This window comes from Oncorhynchus mykiss, chromosome 1 (genome assembly GCF_057628025.1).
Source record: "Oncorhynchus mykiss isolate SJ-2025 chromosome 1, ASM5762802v1, whole genome shotgun sequence".
In the NCBI taxonomy this organism is placed as follows: domain Eukaryota; kingdom Metazoa; phylum Chordata; class Actinopteri; order Salmoniformes; family Salmonidae; genus Oncorhynchus; species Oncorhynchus mykiss.
In genome coordinates, this window is record NC_143022.1 from 13,247,129 (window position 1) to 13,263,530 (window position 16,402).

General features: G+C 45.4%; 1 protein-coding gene across 4 annotated transcripts in view; it reads left to right on the forward strand.

The window, feature by feature from the left end:
* Window positions 1-15,889, forward strand: part of ccdc50a (coiled-coil domain containing 50a) — a 30,946-nt gene extending 15,057 nt beyond the window's left edge. Inside the window, exons 4-12 of one of the 4 annotated variants that reach the window (XM_090243093.1) lie at window positions 2,681-2,771; window positions 4,195-4,294; window positions 11,104-12,021; window positions 12,838-12,998; window positions 13,274-13,318; window positions 14,578-14,694; window positions 15,021-15,100; window positions 15,314-15,417; window positions 15,631-15,785. In XM_090243093.1, the coding sequence (XP_090099219.1) occupies window positions 2,681-2,771; window positions 4,195-4,294; window positions 11,104-12,021; window positions 12,838-12,998; window positions 13,274-13,318; window positions 14,578-14,694; window positions 15,021-15,100; window positions 15,314-15,417; window positions 15,631-15,650 (1,636 nt within the window). In that variant the 3' untranslated portion in view covers window positions 15,651-15,785. Of the gene's footprint in view, window positions 1-2,680; window positions 2,772-4,194; window positions 4,295-11,103; window positions 12,022-12,837; window positions 12,999-13,273; window positions 13,319-14,577; window positions 14,695-15,020; window positions 15,101-15,313; window positions 15,418-15,630 lie in introns of all 4 variants that reach the window. The other 3 variants (XM_090243140.1, XM_090243217.1, XM_090243183.1) reach the window with 3 other exon arrangements.
* The last annotated feature ends 513 nt before the right edge of the window (window positions 15,890-16,402 follow it).

Consider the following 16,402-nt stretch of genomic DNA (forward strand, 5'->3'; position numbering starts at 1 on the left):
CCTGGCCGTCCCTCTAAACTTTCAGCTCATACAAGGAGAAGACTGATCAGAGATGCAGCCAAGAGGCCCATGATCACTCTGGATGAACTGCAGAGATCTACAGCTGAGGTGGGAGACTCTGTCCATAGGACAACAATCAGTCGTATATTGCACAAATCTGGCCTTTATGGAAGAGTGGCAAGAAGAAAGCCATTTCTTAAAGATATCCATAAAAAGTTTAAAGTTTGCCACAAGCCAACTGGGAGACACACCAAACATGTGGAAGAAGGTGCTCTGGTCAGATGAAACCAAAACTTTTTGGCAACAATGCAAAATGTTATGTTTGGCGTAAAAGCAACACAGCTCATCACCCTGAACAAACCATCCCCACTGTCAAACATGGTGGTGGCAGCATCATGGTTTGGGCCTGCTTTTCTTCAGCAGGGACAGGGAAGATGGTTAAAATTGATGGGAAGATGGATGGAATGGTTCAAAAATAAACATATCCAGGTGTTAGAATGGCCAAGTCAAAGTCCAGACCTGAATCCAATCGAGAATCTGTGGAAAGAACTGAAAACTGCTGTTCACAAATGCTCTCCATCCAACCTCACTGTGCTCGAGCTGTTTTGCAAGGAGGAATGGGAAAAAATGTCAGTCTCTCGATGTGCAAAACTGATAGAGACATACCCCAAGCGACTTACAACTGTAATCGCAGCAAAAGGTGGCGCTACAAAGTATTAACTTAAGGGGGCTGAATAATTTTGCACGCCCAATTTTTCAGTTTTTGATTTGTTAAAAAAGTTTGAAATATCCAATAAATGTCGTTCCACTTCATGATTGTGTCCCACTTGTTGTTGATTCTTCACAAAAAAATACAGTTTTATATCTTTGTTTGAAGCCTGAAATGTGGCAAAAGGTCGCAAAGTTCAAGGGGGCCGAATACTTTCGCAAGGCACTGTATTATTATCATTATATTTCCATGATTCCAACAGTTCACCCAAGTGTTTTGATCTAAATCTCAATTGCCACATTTGGTAAAAAAATAAGCCCTACATTGTTTGCCACGTAGTGCTGCACTATATTGGCAATGATCTCAAATGAGTGCAGGAAATGCAGAAATTGATTAAAAATGCTGACATTTTTGGGGGGGTTGAAGTTTTATACTGCTCAATTCAACTATCAGAATGGAGAGAGACCTGTTGAAATCACTTAGAATGTATGTGTTGACACGCTGAGGTAATGCACTACTTATGAAGCAGATTTAGAAATGACATCGGCGCACTCTTATGCTTATCCCCCCCCAACACCACAGCCACATTTTATACACTCCACACTATTCTGGAAACAGAGCTTTGGGTGTCAGATGTGGAGGAAAAGGCTCCAGTCTTTCCTTCCCCCGTGTGTTATTAGTCCGATATGCTGACACTCGAGTCACCCGCCCTCACGCTCGCTAGCAGCAGAGCAGCACCCCCAAGAGAAAGCCAGATGCTCCGCCGCCCATACAGCCTGGGCTAATGCCGATTTGGCATGCTAGAAGCTTCTGCTGCCATCCTCTCCACCCTCTGCCCAATACCCATCTGTACCTCGCTCTCTCTACCGATATTCCCTGGCACCCTCAGATGCCCATCACTTTTAGAATACACTAGGACCTGTATTCCTAAACCATGATTTAAAATACACTAGATCCCTCAAATTCAAATCTGGACCTCGGAGCCAGCAGCACTGTTTTTTTCCCCCCATTCTTCCCCTCTAACCAGGTACCCATTTTTATGGTTGTAAATTCATTATCAAGTGGAACAGCAGTGCTCCATACCTGGCAGGGTAAGTTTGAAATAGCCCTATCCTAGATCAACACTCCTCTGAGATAAACAACCTATTAGAACTGTATTACACTGGCTAAATCTGGACTGAAACAGGGATGGACTGTCTGAACTCGTCCAATAGGAAATGCACAATTTTATTTATTTTTTTCTTCCCTTTGCAAAAAGTTTTGCTACGGTGTACCATAATGAATACGCCCCTGCAACATACATTCTCTAACATGGACATTCAGACATCTTCTAGCATCGCCTTCACAGTGGTGTCTCTTGTCTCATCACATTATTCAAGGACTGGCTGCAGATGGAATCATTATCCGTTCTGAAATGTGTCAAGACATGAGAACACCTACCTGGGCCAGAGACAGAGATGCTATCAGTCTAAGCACTTGATTAGTATTAGAATCCTTGTGTTCAGTAGCCTTGTGAAATCCTTGTGTTCAGTAGCCTTGTAGCTATGAAACAGGGTTTGTATCAGCATACTGTGTATATACTACCCATGCATGCCTGATGTGTTTGTGTAGATGTTAGAGGGCGGCAGGTAGCCTAGCGGTTAGAGCGTTGTGCCAGGAACTGAAAGGTAGCTGTTTCGAATCCCGAGCCAACATGGAGGAGAAAATGTATTTATTTATTTATTTATTTATTTATTATGGAAGGAGAAGCAGGAACACAGTCTTGTCTCATACATTGGATTGAACATTGTTCTCATAAGCCACATTCTGAGATAAGTGACTTGATTTTTGAGCTGATTTGAGTTAACCAGAACCTTGGGCAGGGTACAAGTTTTGGGGCATTTGTGTATCTACTTCTGATGGTGTTTTCTCATCTTGTTTGTCTCCTCCACACACACACACACACACACACACACACACACACCTACCTAGTGAGCGCAGTGACAATGAGATCGCCCAGGAGATTCAGGAGGAACTGGTCCGACAGGCCAAGCAGCAGCGGATACAGGAGGAGAAGGATGCGGTAAGTGACACTACACCCCTCCCCCTTCTCCCGCCTCAACCAGTCAACATGGGCATACCTCCTCCTCCCTCCAATCACAAACTGTAGTATCGATGGGTCACCATGGGCGGATCACCCGATTGGCTTGTTGAAAACCACTGCTGGTGTTACAGCCTGTACTTGTTTATTCTACTTTAGTGTTAGAAAGAATGTCTAGCCCGATGGTGACCTCATGTCTGGTGACATCAAAGACTATACTGATCAAAAATATAAACACAACATGTAAAGTGTTTGGTCTCATGTTTCAAGAGCTGAAAAAAAAGATCCCAGAAAATGTCCATATGCCCAAAAACCTTTTTTTCTCAAATGTCTTCACATTCCTGTTGGTGAGCATTTATCTTTTGCCAAGATAATCCATCCACCTGACAGGTGTGTCATATCAAGAAGCTGATTAAACAGCATGATCATTACACAGGTGCACCTTGTGCTGGGGACAATAATAGGTCACTCTAAAATGTGCCGTTTTGTCACACAACACAATGCCACAAATGTTTTGAGGGAGTGTGCAATTGGCATGTTGACTGCAGGAATGTCCACCAGAGCTGTTGCCAGAGAATTGAGGCAGTGCTGGGTGCAGAGGAGTATTTCTGTCTAATAAAGCCCTATAGACTCCCAGGCCCACCCATGGCTGTGTCCTTGCACAGTCATGTGAAATCCATAGATTAGTGCCTAATTCATATATTTAAATGTACTGATTGCCTTTCATGAACTGTAACTCAGTAAAATCTTTGAAATTGTTATATTGCGTTTTATTTTTGTACAGTATATGTGACATTTAAAATAGTTACTCTTTGGCGGGACCTGACCAAATTTGCATAGAAATTTGAGTTATAGATCTGTTATTCTCATTGAAAGCAAGTCTAAGAAGTGGTAGATCTGTTCTAAGTGCGCTATTTATATGCTTCCTGTTAAATTGAGTTTACTTCTTTTACTTTGGGTTTTGTACACCAGCTGAAATTATAATATTTTTGGTTATTGAAAAGATTGTTTAGATGGTACATTCTCTACACGATACATTGTTTTGTCACATAAACAGAAATTAGGGCAACTATTTATTAGAATTTTAGCAACCAGGAAATGGTGAAGCGATTTTCTGAATATTGCACCTTTTAAATCTGTGCTTGATAGTCTACCTGGTTCAATGGAACCAATATAATAATCCCAACACTTTAAACCCTCCATATTTGGCACTAGCCCAAATGCTCAATGTATTTATAAAATGTCAAATTTGTATTTTAATCCAGGTCTCATTGGAACTGGCAGGCCTATTCTGCTGATTCCTTATACTTAACGTCTCAATCTAGGGTAAAAATAAGAAGTGATGTGTCAGCAGTTTGGAGGGGTTTGTTTATTTGTGTGTGTTTGTCTCAATGCGTGTTTCCAGGCCATCGCTCGTAAACTGCAGGAGAAAGAGAGGAAGGAGGAGAGGAAGCGACAGAAGCAGCTGGAGGCCAACTTTGAGGAGGAGTACTACGAGGATAATGGTACTGGCGCGCTCCCTGTCTGTGGATATAGGATTATATTCCTGTTGAAGTGAGGGATTAGGATTATATTCCTGTTTAAGTGAGGGATTAGGATTATATTCCTATTGGAGTTAGGATTATATTCCTATTGGTTTGAGGGATTAGGATTATATTCCTGTTGAAGTGAGGGATTAGGATTATATTCCTGTTGAAGTGAGGGATTAGGATTATATTCCTATTGGTTTGAGGGATATAGGATTATATTCCTGTTGGCGTGAGGGATTAGGATTAGATTATTCTGTTGTCGGGGAGAAGGCTATGGGATTATATATTATTCTGTTGTCGGAGGGAAGGCTATGGGATTAAATATTATTCTGTTGTCGGAGGGGAGGCTATGGGATTAAATATTATTCTGTTGTCGGAGGGAAGGCTATGGGATTAAATATTATTCTGTTGTCGGAGGGAAGGCTATGGGATTAAATATTATTCTGTTGTCGGAGGGAAGGCTATGGGATTAAATATTATTCTGTTGTCGGAGGGAAGGCTATGGGATTAAATATTATTCTGTTGTCGGAGGGAAGGCTATGGGATTAAATATTATTCTGTTGTCGAAGGGAAGGCTATGGGATTAAATATTATTCTGTTGTCGGAGGGAAGGCTATGGGATTAAATATTATTCTGTTGTCGGAGGGAAGGCTATGGGATTAAATATTATTCTGTTGTCGGAGGGAAGGCTATGGGATTAAATATTATTCTGTTGTCGGAGGGAAGGCTATGGGATTAAATATTATTCTGTTGTCGGAGGGAAGGCTATGGGATTAAATATTATTCTGTTGTCGGAGGGAAGGCTATGGGATTAAATATTATTCTGTTGTCGGAGGGAAGGCTATGGGATTAAATATTATTCTGTTGTCGGAGGGAAGGCTATGGGATTAAATATTATTCTGTTGTCGGAGGGAAGGCTATGGGATTAAATATTATTCTGTTGTCGGAGGGAAGGCTATGGGATTAAATATTATTCTGTTGTCGGAGGGAAGGCTATGGGATTAAATATTATTCTGTTGTCGGAGGGAAGGCTATGGGATTATATATTATTCTGTTGTCGGAGGGAAGGCTATGGGATTAAATATTATTCTGTTGTCGGAGGGAAGGCTATGGGATTAAATATTATTCTGTTGTCGGAGGGAAGGCTATGGGATTAAATATTATTCTGTTGTCGGAGGGAAGGCTATGGGATTAAATATTATTCTGTTGTCGGAGGGAAGGCTATGGGATTAAATATTATTCTGTTGTCGGAGGGAAGGCTATGGGATTATATATTATTCTGTTGTCGGAGGGAAGGCTATGGGATTAAATATTATTCTGTTGTCGGAGGGAAGGCTATGGGATTAAATATTATTCTGTTGTCGGAGGGAAGGCTATGGGATTAAATATTATTCTGTTGTCGGAGGGAAGGCTATGGGATTAAATATTATTCTGTTGTCGGAGGGAAGGCTATGGGATTATATATTATTCTGTTGTCGGAGGGAAGGCTATGGGATTAAATATTATTCTGTTGTCGGAGGGAAGGCTATGGGATTAAATATTATTCTGTTGTCGGAGGGAAGGCTATGGGATTAAATATTATTCTGTTGTCGGAGGGAAGGCTATGGGATTATATATTATTCTGTTGTCGGAGGGAAGGGTATGTGCCACTCTGGGTATGTGTAAGGGTGGGTGGGTTATCAAAATCAAATGTAGGGGTGTGTGTGTGGATGGAGTAGTGTGTTAGAATAGAGTTGATTTAGGATGAGGATTTAAGAGGGCAGTTTTAAGCAAATAGCTGACCTTGAGGTAGAGCGTGTGTGCGTAGGTACTGAGGAGTCATTTGTCATCTTGCTCCCTCCTCTCTGCCCATTTTACACGCACACTGCAGTTCTGCTCGTTCGTGAGCTGAGGCGGTGCTTTGCAGGGCTGCGAGAGCAGCTTTGACTCAACTGTAGCAATAAGGCTCCATTTTAAACTGATGAATTCATAGAAGCTTGCCTGATGTCAGAACTTCAAGGAGCCTTTTGGCAGTTAATGTTTCTTCCGTTGTGGGTTCCAGTCTCCCCATCCCCCTGCCTTAAAACAGTAAGACATTTTATCTCAATGTCTCATTGGAAAGATTTTTTTTTAAACAAGTTAATGCAGAACCAGCTCTGGTGTCCACTAGTACATTCTAGTACCTTGATTCAACCCCAAATTCACAGCGAAACTATTTGAATACTTTACCAGATTTGTAAAATGAGTTGTGGGATTGAGTAGAAAGACTTCACTTTACAATAGATTTGAGTGAAAATGTCTGAATTCAATGTGGTGTTTTGGAAACGGACTAGGCCTATATGATCAGGACTGTCAGATGACTTTTTTTTCACATGACCAAAGTATCCCTTTTATAGAGTCAGGTGAACTCGTGGGTACCATTTTTATAGAGTCAGGTGAACTCGTGGGTACCATTTTTATAGAGTCAGGTGAACTCGTGGATACCATTTTTATAGAGTCAGGTGAACTCGTGGATACCATTTTTATAGAGTCAGGTGAACTCGTGGGTACCATTTTTATAGAGTCAGGTGAACTCGTGGGTACCATTTTTATAGAGTCAGGTGAACTCGTGGATACCATTTTTATAGAGTCAGGTGAACTCGTGGATACCATTTTTATAGAGTCAGGTGAACTCGTGGATACCATTTTTATAGAGTCAGGTGAACTCGTGGATACCATTTTTATAGAGTCAGGTGAACTCGTGGATACCATTTTTATAGAGTCAGGTGAACTCGTGGATACCATTTTTATAGAGTCAGGTGAACTCGTGGATACCATTTTTATAGAGTCAGGTGAACTCGTGGATACCATTTTTATAGAGTCAGGTGAACTCGTGGATACCATTTTTATAGAGTCAGGTGAACTCGTGGATACCATTTTTATAGAGTCAGGTGAACTCGTGGATACCATTTTAATGTCTCCTTGTCCAGTATGAAGGAAGTTAGAGGTAGTTTTGCTAGCCAGTGCTAAGTAGCGTTATCCATAGACTTCAGTCATTGCGATATCTGCTAGCATGCAGGCTGTGGTTACGGTATGTAGGTTAGTATGAGCAGGGCTGAAGGGACGGTCACTGCTGTCGGGAATGTTCTGGTTTCCCCTCTGTCTCTGAGCGTTGGAATGAAGGGACAGTCCCTGCTGTCAGGAATGTTCTGGTTTCCCCTCTGTCTCTGAGCGTTGGAATGAAGGGACAGTCACTGCTGTCAGGAATGTTCTGCCGTCATGTCTTTCCACACAAATCTCTTCTTTCCCAGGGAGTATCCTCTTCCTGTAGATGCACAACCAATCCAGGGCCATAGCCACAAAGTCTCTCAGAGTAGGAGGGCTGATCTTGGATCAGCACAATGAATAAGATTATATGGACACTGGGGACCTGATCCTAGATCAGGACTCCTACTCTGAGAGGCTTCATGAATATGACTAAAGCCGTATGTAGTACTACCTCGCCCTGCTCTCTCATGTATTACTGTCTAGCTGGGCTGGCTTTAGAACCCAGGGCTCCCTCTGTATTACACAAGCAAACATTCTGCCGTGCTGCCGTGGCTGTGCTTGAGCTGGGACGATACAGCCAACATCTCTTCCACACCGAACCCTTTTCATGGACACTTTGCTCATATTATCGTTCATTACAATAAAAAGTTTGAAATGAAATAAGTCTTCTAATCTGGGTGATTGTTGATGGGACATTTTTAGAATTTACAGCATTTTTAAAGTAGTAGTATTAAGAGTAATAAAAAAATAACTGTGGTGCACTTTGTTATAATCGTATCGTCCAATTGATCGTTATTGTGATAATTCAGTCAATTTGTCGCAATGGGGATTTTAAAAATATATATGTTATATCGCCCAGCTCTATTGTGTACGTGCTCCTCCACACACACACACACTCTGCCACGTCTTATCTCGGGCGAGTTGTTTCCTCAGGCCCGTGTGATTGGCCACCCTTCTCAGGAAGTGACTGGCGCTGCCTGGCTGCCATGTTTGTCTTCTCACTCAGAGAGAAACAGAGGTTGGTTTAGTGTTCAGCTTCTGCAGATAAACCACTGTGGGGGAGAGCGAGGTGTGAAGAGGTGGTGAGACAGAGGAAGGAAAGACGTTTATCTGCGTTTTTGTTATTGAGAGAGAAAAGCAGACCAGAGCATCATTTCCATCCTTAACTGCTCAGTCAGCTTATAAAACTGACAGTTGACTGATGGAAAAGTAGTTGGCGATCTGCCATAATTCAGAAAACAGCCCATTGTTGAGGGTTACGGAGCATTTTAAATGATTATGTAATTAAGGACTAGGTGATTTCGACCTGGCCTTTTATTTCAACATTTACAGTTGTCTCTGTTGATCAGAGTAACCAGCTGCTACTGGGTGGCTGACATTCCATTGGGCTGACGGCAGACACACACCTGTGTCCTTCACACATTGTTTGTTTTCACTCAAATGCAGGCCTGTGATTTGTCAGTGCATGTTAGGAAGGTTAACTGTAGTTTTTAAAGTTCATTTACATTTGAGTCATTTAGCATACACAATTATCCTGAACGACTTACCGTTAGTATGTTCTTCTTAAGACAACCACATATCACAGGCATAGAAAGTACATTTTCTTCTCAAACTGTCAGTAGCTGGTCTGATTTTTATTATGTTTTATATATACAGTTGAAGTCGGAAGTTTACATACACCTTAGCCAAATACATTTAATCAAATCAAATGTATTTATATAGCCCTTCGTACATCAGCTGATATCTCAAAGTGCTGTACAGAAACCCAGCCTAAAACCCCAAACAGCAAGCAATGCAGGTGTAGAAGCACGGTGGCTAGGAAAAACTCCCTAGAAAGGCAGGAACCTAGGAAGAAACCTAGAGAGGTACCAGGCTATGTGGGGTGGCCAGTCCTCTTCTGGCTGTGCCGGGTGGAGATTATAACAGAACATGGCGAAGATGTTCAAATGTTCATAAATGACCAGCATGGTCGAATAATAATAAGGCAGAACAGTTGAAACTGGAGCAGCAGCACGGTCAGGTGGACTGGGGACAGCAAGGAGTCATCATGTCAGGTAGTCCTGGGGCATGGTCCTAGGGCTCAGGTCAGTTGAAACTGGAGCAGCAGCACGGCCAGGTGGACTGGGGACAGCAAGGAGTCATCATGTCAGGTAGTCCTGGGGCATGGTCCTAGGGCTCAGGTCCTCCGATAGAGAGAAAGAAAGAGAGAAGGAGAGAATTAGAGAACGCACACTTAGATTCACACAGGACACCGAATAGGACAGGAGAAGTACTCCAGATATAATAAACTGACCCCAGCCCCCCGACACAAACTACTGCAGCATAAATACTGGAGGCTGAGACAGGAGGGGTCAGAAGACACTGGCCCCATCCGAGGACACCCCCAGACAGGGCCAAACAGAAAGGATATAACCCCACCCACTTTGCCAAAGCACAGCCCCCACACCACTAGAGGGATATCTTCAACCACCAACTTACCATCCTGAGACAAGGCTGAGTATAGCCCACAAAGATCTCCGCCATGGCACAACCCAAGGAGGGGCGCCAATCCAGACAGGATGACCACATCAGTGAATCAACCCACTCAGGTGACGCACCCCTTCCAGGGACGGCATGAGAGAGCCCCAGTAAGCCAGTGACTCAGCCCCTGTAATAGGGTTAGAGGCAGAGAATCCCAGTGAAAAGAGGGGAACCGGCCAGGCAGAGACAGCAAGGGCGGTTCGTTGCTCCAGAGCCTTTCCGTTCACCTTCCCACTCCTGGGCCAGACTACACTCAATCATATGACCCACTGAAGAGATGAGTCTTCAGTAGAGACTTAAAGGTTGAGACCGAGTTTGCGTCTCTGACATGGGTAGGCAGACCGTTCCATAAAAATGGAGCTCTATAGGAGAAAGCCCTGCCTCCAGCTGTTTGCTTAGAAATTCTAGGGACAATTAGGAGGCCTGCGTCTTGTGACCGTAGCGTACGTGTAGGTATGTACGGCAGGACCAAATCAGAGAGATAGGTAGGAGCAAGCCCATGTAATGCTTTGTAGGTTAGCAGTAAAACCTTGAAATCAGCCCTTGCTTTGACAGGAAGCCCGTGTAGAGAGGCTAGCACTGGAGTAATATGATAAAATTTTGTTCTATAGGGTTGAGGTCAGGGCTTTGTGATGGCCACTCCAATACCTTGACTTTGTTGTCCAGTAGCCATTTTGCCACAACTTTGTAAGTATGCTTGGGGTCAATGTCCATTTGGAAGACCCATTTGCGACCAAGCCTTAACTTCCTGACTGATGTCTTGAGATGTTGCTTCAATATATCCACAAAATTTTCCCACCTCATGATGCCATCTATTTTGTGAAGTGCACCAGGCCCTCCTGCAGCAAAGCACCCCCACAACATGATGCTGCCACCGCCATGCTTCACGGTTGGGATGGTGTTCTTCGGCTTGCAAGCTTCCCCCTTTTTGCTCCAAACATAACGATGGCCAAACAGTTCTACTTTTGTTTCATCAAACCAGAGGACATTTCTCCAAAAAGTACGATCTGTTGTCCCCATGTGGAGTTGCAAACTGTAGTCTGGCTTTTTTTATGGCGGTTTTGGTGGTCGAAAAACTAGTTTTAATGACTCCAAGTGTTGGAGTCATTAGGAATTGTGAAAAACTGGGTTCAAATGTGTTTGGCTAAGATGCATGTAAACTTCTGACTTCAACTGTATAACTAACCAGCCCAGCTTCACTGACATCTCTGTTATTGTCTTGTTCCATCCATCCATGTCTTCCTTCCATCTCTTCATAGCCATCCTCCCTCCCCTCAACCCAGCCAGCCGAGCTTCTCTGGACCTGGATGACAAACCCAGGTGGCCTGGTTCTAACTCTCTCTCTTCGGAGAGAGATGCTGTGGAGACTAGAACCAACTCTCTTTCCAAATACCCTGAGCACCATTTAGAGGGTAGGGAGGGGAGAAGGGGCAGGCATGGAGATGCACACCCTGAGCACCACCGCTCCAGTAGCAGGGGCAAACATGGAGACAGGTACCCCGACTACCACCACCCCACTGAGGGTAGAAGCAGAGGGAAGGGGGAACAGAGGAGCAGAGACCACCAGGGGTCCCAGTCAACCTTCTTTGCAGACAACCATGAGCCCAGGAGACAGCGAGAGGAGGAGGGGGATAGGGTGGTCAGGAAGAAGGAGAGGCCCGCCCGGCCGCCCCCACCATCCCATATCCCTGTGAAGAGAGATGAGGCTTCGGATAGAGTGAGACACCGGGAGTGGGAGAGAGACGGGGAACGAGACAGACAGAGAGAACCCAGGAGAGGTGAGGAAATTGAGAGAGACGCACCAAGACAGGAAAGACACGGGGAGCGACTGAGAGACCAAGAGCATAGCCGAGACAAAGACAGACACCGAGAGAGAACCAGGAGCAGGGAGCGAGGTCTGGATGAAGTTCAGGACGAGCCCATCCCCAGTAGCCGCAGCAGGGCCTGGGACAGTGGTGGGGAGGATGCCCCTAGCCCTGGGGATGATGAAGAGGGGAAAGGGGGGGCCAGGGCCCGCCTGACGCTCCTCTCTGGCCCCAGTGAGCTGTGTGAGGAGGCGGCAAGGAGGAGCCCCAGGATGGGGATAGAGCGAGGGGAGAGGGGACACAGGGACCCTGGGGAGGGCCCCATCACGGGCAAGGAATGCTCCCATACTCACCCCGCTCCCAGGGAGCCAGGTACGGCCTAGCGCCGGTCCTGTGGCCGACCATTTGTGGGTGTGGTGTGTGTGTGTGGGTTCTTGATTGGCCCATGGCTGGGAGCTGCTGGTGGTGGTTTTGTCTCTCTAACTAAATAATCATTCATCTACAATCATTTTCCTTTTTGTCATCATCATCATCTTGGTTTAGCAGCTTTCAGTCATTAGGGTGGAATTCCACAGTCAGTTACAATACAAGGCCCTGCTGCCAAAGGCCTCTGAAACAGTTGAATCAGGTGTGTGTGACAGAGCGCCCAGGTAGAAATATACTGCGTAGAACAGACATGATTCTAGTATTGATCAACTTCTATACATGACATTTCTTTCTGTGATGTTTTTACCGTTGCACTCCAATTCTATTCCTCAAGGGCTTCTGTCGGCATGCACTTTCATCCCTGTCTAGTCTACTCACCACAACTGATCAAGTACTGGCATGGATTTCCCATCAATTTGTCCACACTTACCTACTCTGACCATGAATCAGACATTGATTAAAATAGCAGTGATTTAAACCAGTAGACACTGCAGCCCTAGAAGAATCAGAGTTGGAGATTCTGTGGTTGTCTCATCCACTCTAGTCTGGTGTTTCCTGGTTCTGGGGTCCCACAAAGCTGCACGTCTTAGTTTTTTTTTAATTCCTGATTCAAGTTAAAGGCTTGACGATTAGTTGAATCAGATGTGTAGTACTTGGGCAAAAAGAAAGAAGTACACTCTTGGGTCACCAGGGACAGCATTGGGAAACACTGTTCCAGACTAAAAACAGCTGTATTTACTCTGTATGTGGCGCCCCCTGCAGGTCGTATCGTGCAAGGAGGACCAGGGGGTTGTGGAGCAGGGAATTACGGGCTGGGCGAGGCCACCCAGGGCATCACTAAGCTGGACCTGCGGGAGCAGGAGCTGCTGGACATGGAGGTGGCCCGGAAACTACAGGAGGAAGAGGTGAAGGTGAGAGAACTGGTCAGTGACAGAACTTACCTCTTATAACACAGTTATTAGGACAATATAACACCCTTGGACAACATGGTAGCTAAAACTCTGTCCCATCGTTTAGTTAACATACATAACATTCAGTAGACCTCAGCTTTTTATTGTGCAGCTTCAGATGTCTGTGAGAAATGCTCTGTCTCGACAGTCACTTCCTATGTTATGTCATGATAGAGCCCAGGGAACAGAATGTTCTATGCTGAGGGAAAATATGACTCAATTGGTTCTTAATTATTTTTCGGTTCCAGGCAAGCAAGATGGACAAGCGTGTGGCCCAAGTGGCTCAGGATGAGGTGAGTGGACAGCCGGCTGCTTCTCTGTATGGAACAGTCGTCACTGACTGACTCGCTTTCTCACGCTCTCTTTCATTTTCTCTCACTCTCTTGCCCTGTCTCTCAAGTCTCAACTTTTGACACATCCACGAAGCAAGGTACTGAGTGTAAAAGTTGTTTACCTTTGTTAAATAAATGATGTCCCTTGGTCCATTCATTCCTTTTGGTCAGTGTTAACCTGGGTAATCAAATCTCACCACATCATGGTTATATCCGTGTGTGGCGGGAGCCACATGAAGCAACACTATGTGCCTGAAAGGGACAATCTCAGATTGGAGGAACAACATACCGTTACCCCGCCTCTTGTTTTAGTAAACAGCTGGAGAAATGGAGCCACTCTCAAATTCATTGGGAAAAAGTGTCTGTGTTTGTACTGTAACTGTATAGTGGTATTGGTGTTGTCAGGAGACGGCCACGTTGTATTGGTGTTGCCAGGAGACGGCCACGTTGCATTGGTGTTGGCCAGGAGACGGCCACGTTGTATTGGTGTTGCCAGGAGACGGCCACGTTGTATTGGTGTTGCCAGGAGACGGCCACGTTGCATTGGTGTTGCCAGGAGACGGCCACGTTGTATTGGTGTTGGCCAGGAGACGGCCACGTTGTATTGGTGTTGCCAGGAGACGGCCACGTTGTATTGGTGTTGCCAGGAGACGGCCACGTTGTATTAGTGTTGCCAGGAGACGGCCACGTTGTATTGGTGTTGCCAGGAGACGGCCACGTTGTATTGGTGTTGGCCAGGAGACGGCCACGTTGCATTGGTGTTGCCAGGAGACGACCACGTTGTATTGGTGTTGCCAGGAGACGACCACGTTGTATTGGTGTTGCCAGGAGACGGCCACGTTGCATTGGTGTTGGCCAGGAGACGGCCACGTTGTATTGGTGTTGCCAGGAGACGGCCACGTTGTATTGGTGTTGCCAGGAGACGGCCACGTTGTATTGGTGTTGCCAGGAGACGGCCACGTTGTATTGGTGTTGCCAGGAGACGACCACGTTGTATTGGTGTTGCCAGGAGACGACCACGTTGTATTGGTGTTGTCAGGAGACGACCACGTTGTATTGGTGTTGGCCAGGAGACGGCCACGTTGCATTGGTGTTGCCAGGAGACGACCACGTTGTATTGGTGTTGCCAGGAGACGACCACGTTGTATTGGTGTTGTCAGGAGACGACCACGTTGTATTGGTGTTGCCAGGAGATGACCACGTTGTATTGGTGTTGCCAGGAGATAGCCCGGCTGCTTATGGAGCGGGAGAAGATGGAGTACAAGAAGTCCAGAGAGAAGGAGAAGCAGGGGATGAGGCCCGAAGAGAGGAGGAGGCCAGAGGGAGGAGACTACAAGGTAACTCTCTCTCTCCTTATTTTTCTGGATGAGATGACTTTATGATTTCAGAACTACATGTACAGTATTCTGATCATCAAGATATGTTTCATACTGTAATGGCAGGCCCTCCAATGAATGAATTAGTTGATATGATCTGCGTTTTTTTTTACATAGGTTTACTGTAGTAAGAGCAGCACAGTTTACATTTTAGTCATTCAGCAAACGCTCTCATCCAAAGCAACCTACTGTTAGTGCAGGTTTATTGGCACAGTTTAAGGGGCATTCTTTTATCAACTTGTTGATAAGACCAGACTGAAGATGATGTCTGTCTGTGTGTGTTCCAGCCAAGCTCAGAGGAGGTAGTGCATCCCAGACTACGAGAGGAGGAATACCAGAAGCCCAGGAACCACCAAAAGCCTGCCAGGTGCTGGCCTCACTCTGTCATTAGCCTGCCAGGTGCTGGCCTCACTCTGTCATTAGCCTGCCAGGTGCTGGCCTCACTCTGTCATTAGCCTGCCAGGTGCTGGCCTCACTCTGTCATTAGCCTGCCATGAATAAACAACATGAATACACCCCGTGTTGCAACAATATTATGACCTTAAAATAATATTTTCTCTCTCTCTCTGCCCTCTCACAGGCCTTCTCAACCTCCTCCCCATGACTATGAGAATGTGGAGTCCAGCTACTCAGGGAGCCACTATTCTTCCGGGTCTCCAGCGCGACCTGAGGCGTCTTACAAAGGTAAATTCGGGTTTAACTCGGGCCTCAACCTAAAACCCAAAGAATTTAGATTTAACACTTCTCATACAGCTAACGTTCTATCCAGCATACCACATCGTTGGCATACACCAAATGTATTTCTTAGAGAGCTCCAACCATTCTAGCCAGTGGTTATATTATTAGGTATTAAAGATCAAGCTAATGCGTTCTCTCTCTCCTCCCTATATGTTCTAGGTGTCTATTACAGACAGTGACCGAGGCTTCCTAAACCATCCATCTGACTTTTTATTGTTTGTTTTTTTCATTGCTGTATTTTTAAAACTCCCATCACTTTCTATTGGCCAAGAGCCTTGGAACAATGTACCTAGTCGTTGGCAGTGGGTTGAGGGAGGGTGTTGGTCAAGAGCCTTGGAACAATGTGCCTAGTCGTTGGCAGTGGGTTGAGGGAGGGTGTTGGTCAAGAGTCTTTAAACTATGTACCTAGTCGTTGGCAGTGGGTTGAGGGAGGGTGATGGTCAAGAGCCTTGGAACAATGTACCTAGTCGTTGGCAGTGGGTTGAGGGAGGGTGTTGGTCAAGAGCCTTGGAACAATGTACCTAGTCGTTGGCAGTGGGTTGAGGGAGGGTGATGGTCAAGAGTCTTTAAACTATGTACCTAGTCGTTGGCAGTGGGTTGAGGGAGGGTGTTGGTCAAGAGTCTTGGAACAATGTACCTAGTCGTTGGCAGTGTGTTGAGGGAGGGTGTTGGTCAAGAGTCTTTAAACTATGTACCTAGTCGTTGGCAGTGGGTTGAGGGAGGGTGTTGGTCAAGAGCCTTGGAACAATGTACCTAGTCGTTGGCAGTGGGTTGAGGGAGGGTGTTGGTCAAGAGCCTTGGAACAATGTGCCTAGTCGTTGGCAGTGGGTTGAGGGAGGGTGTTGGTCAAGAGCCTTGGAACAATGTACCTAGTCGTTGGCAGTGGGTTGAGGGAGGGTGATGGTCAAGAGTCTTGGAACAATGTACCTAG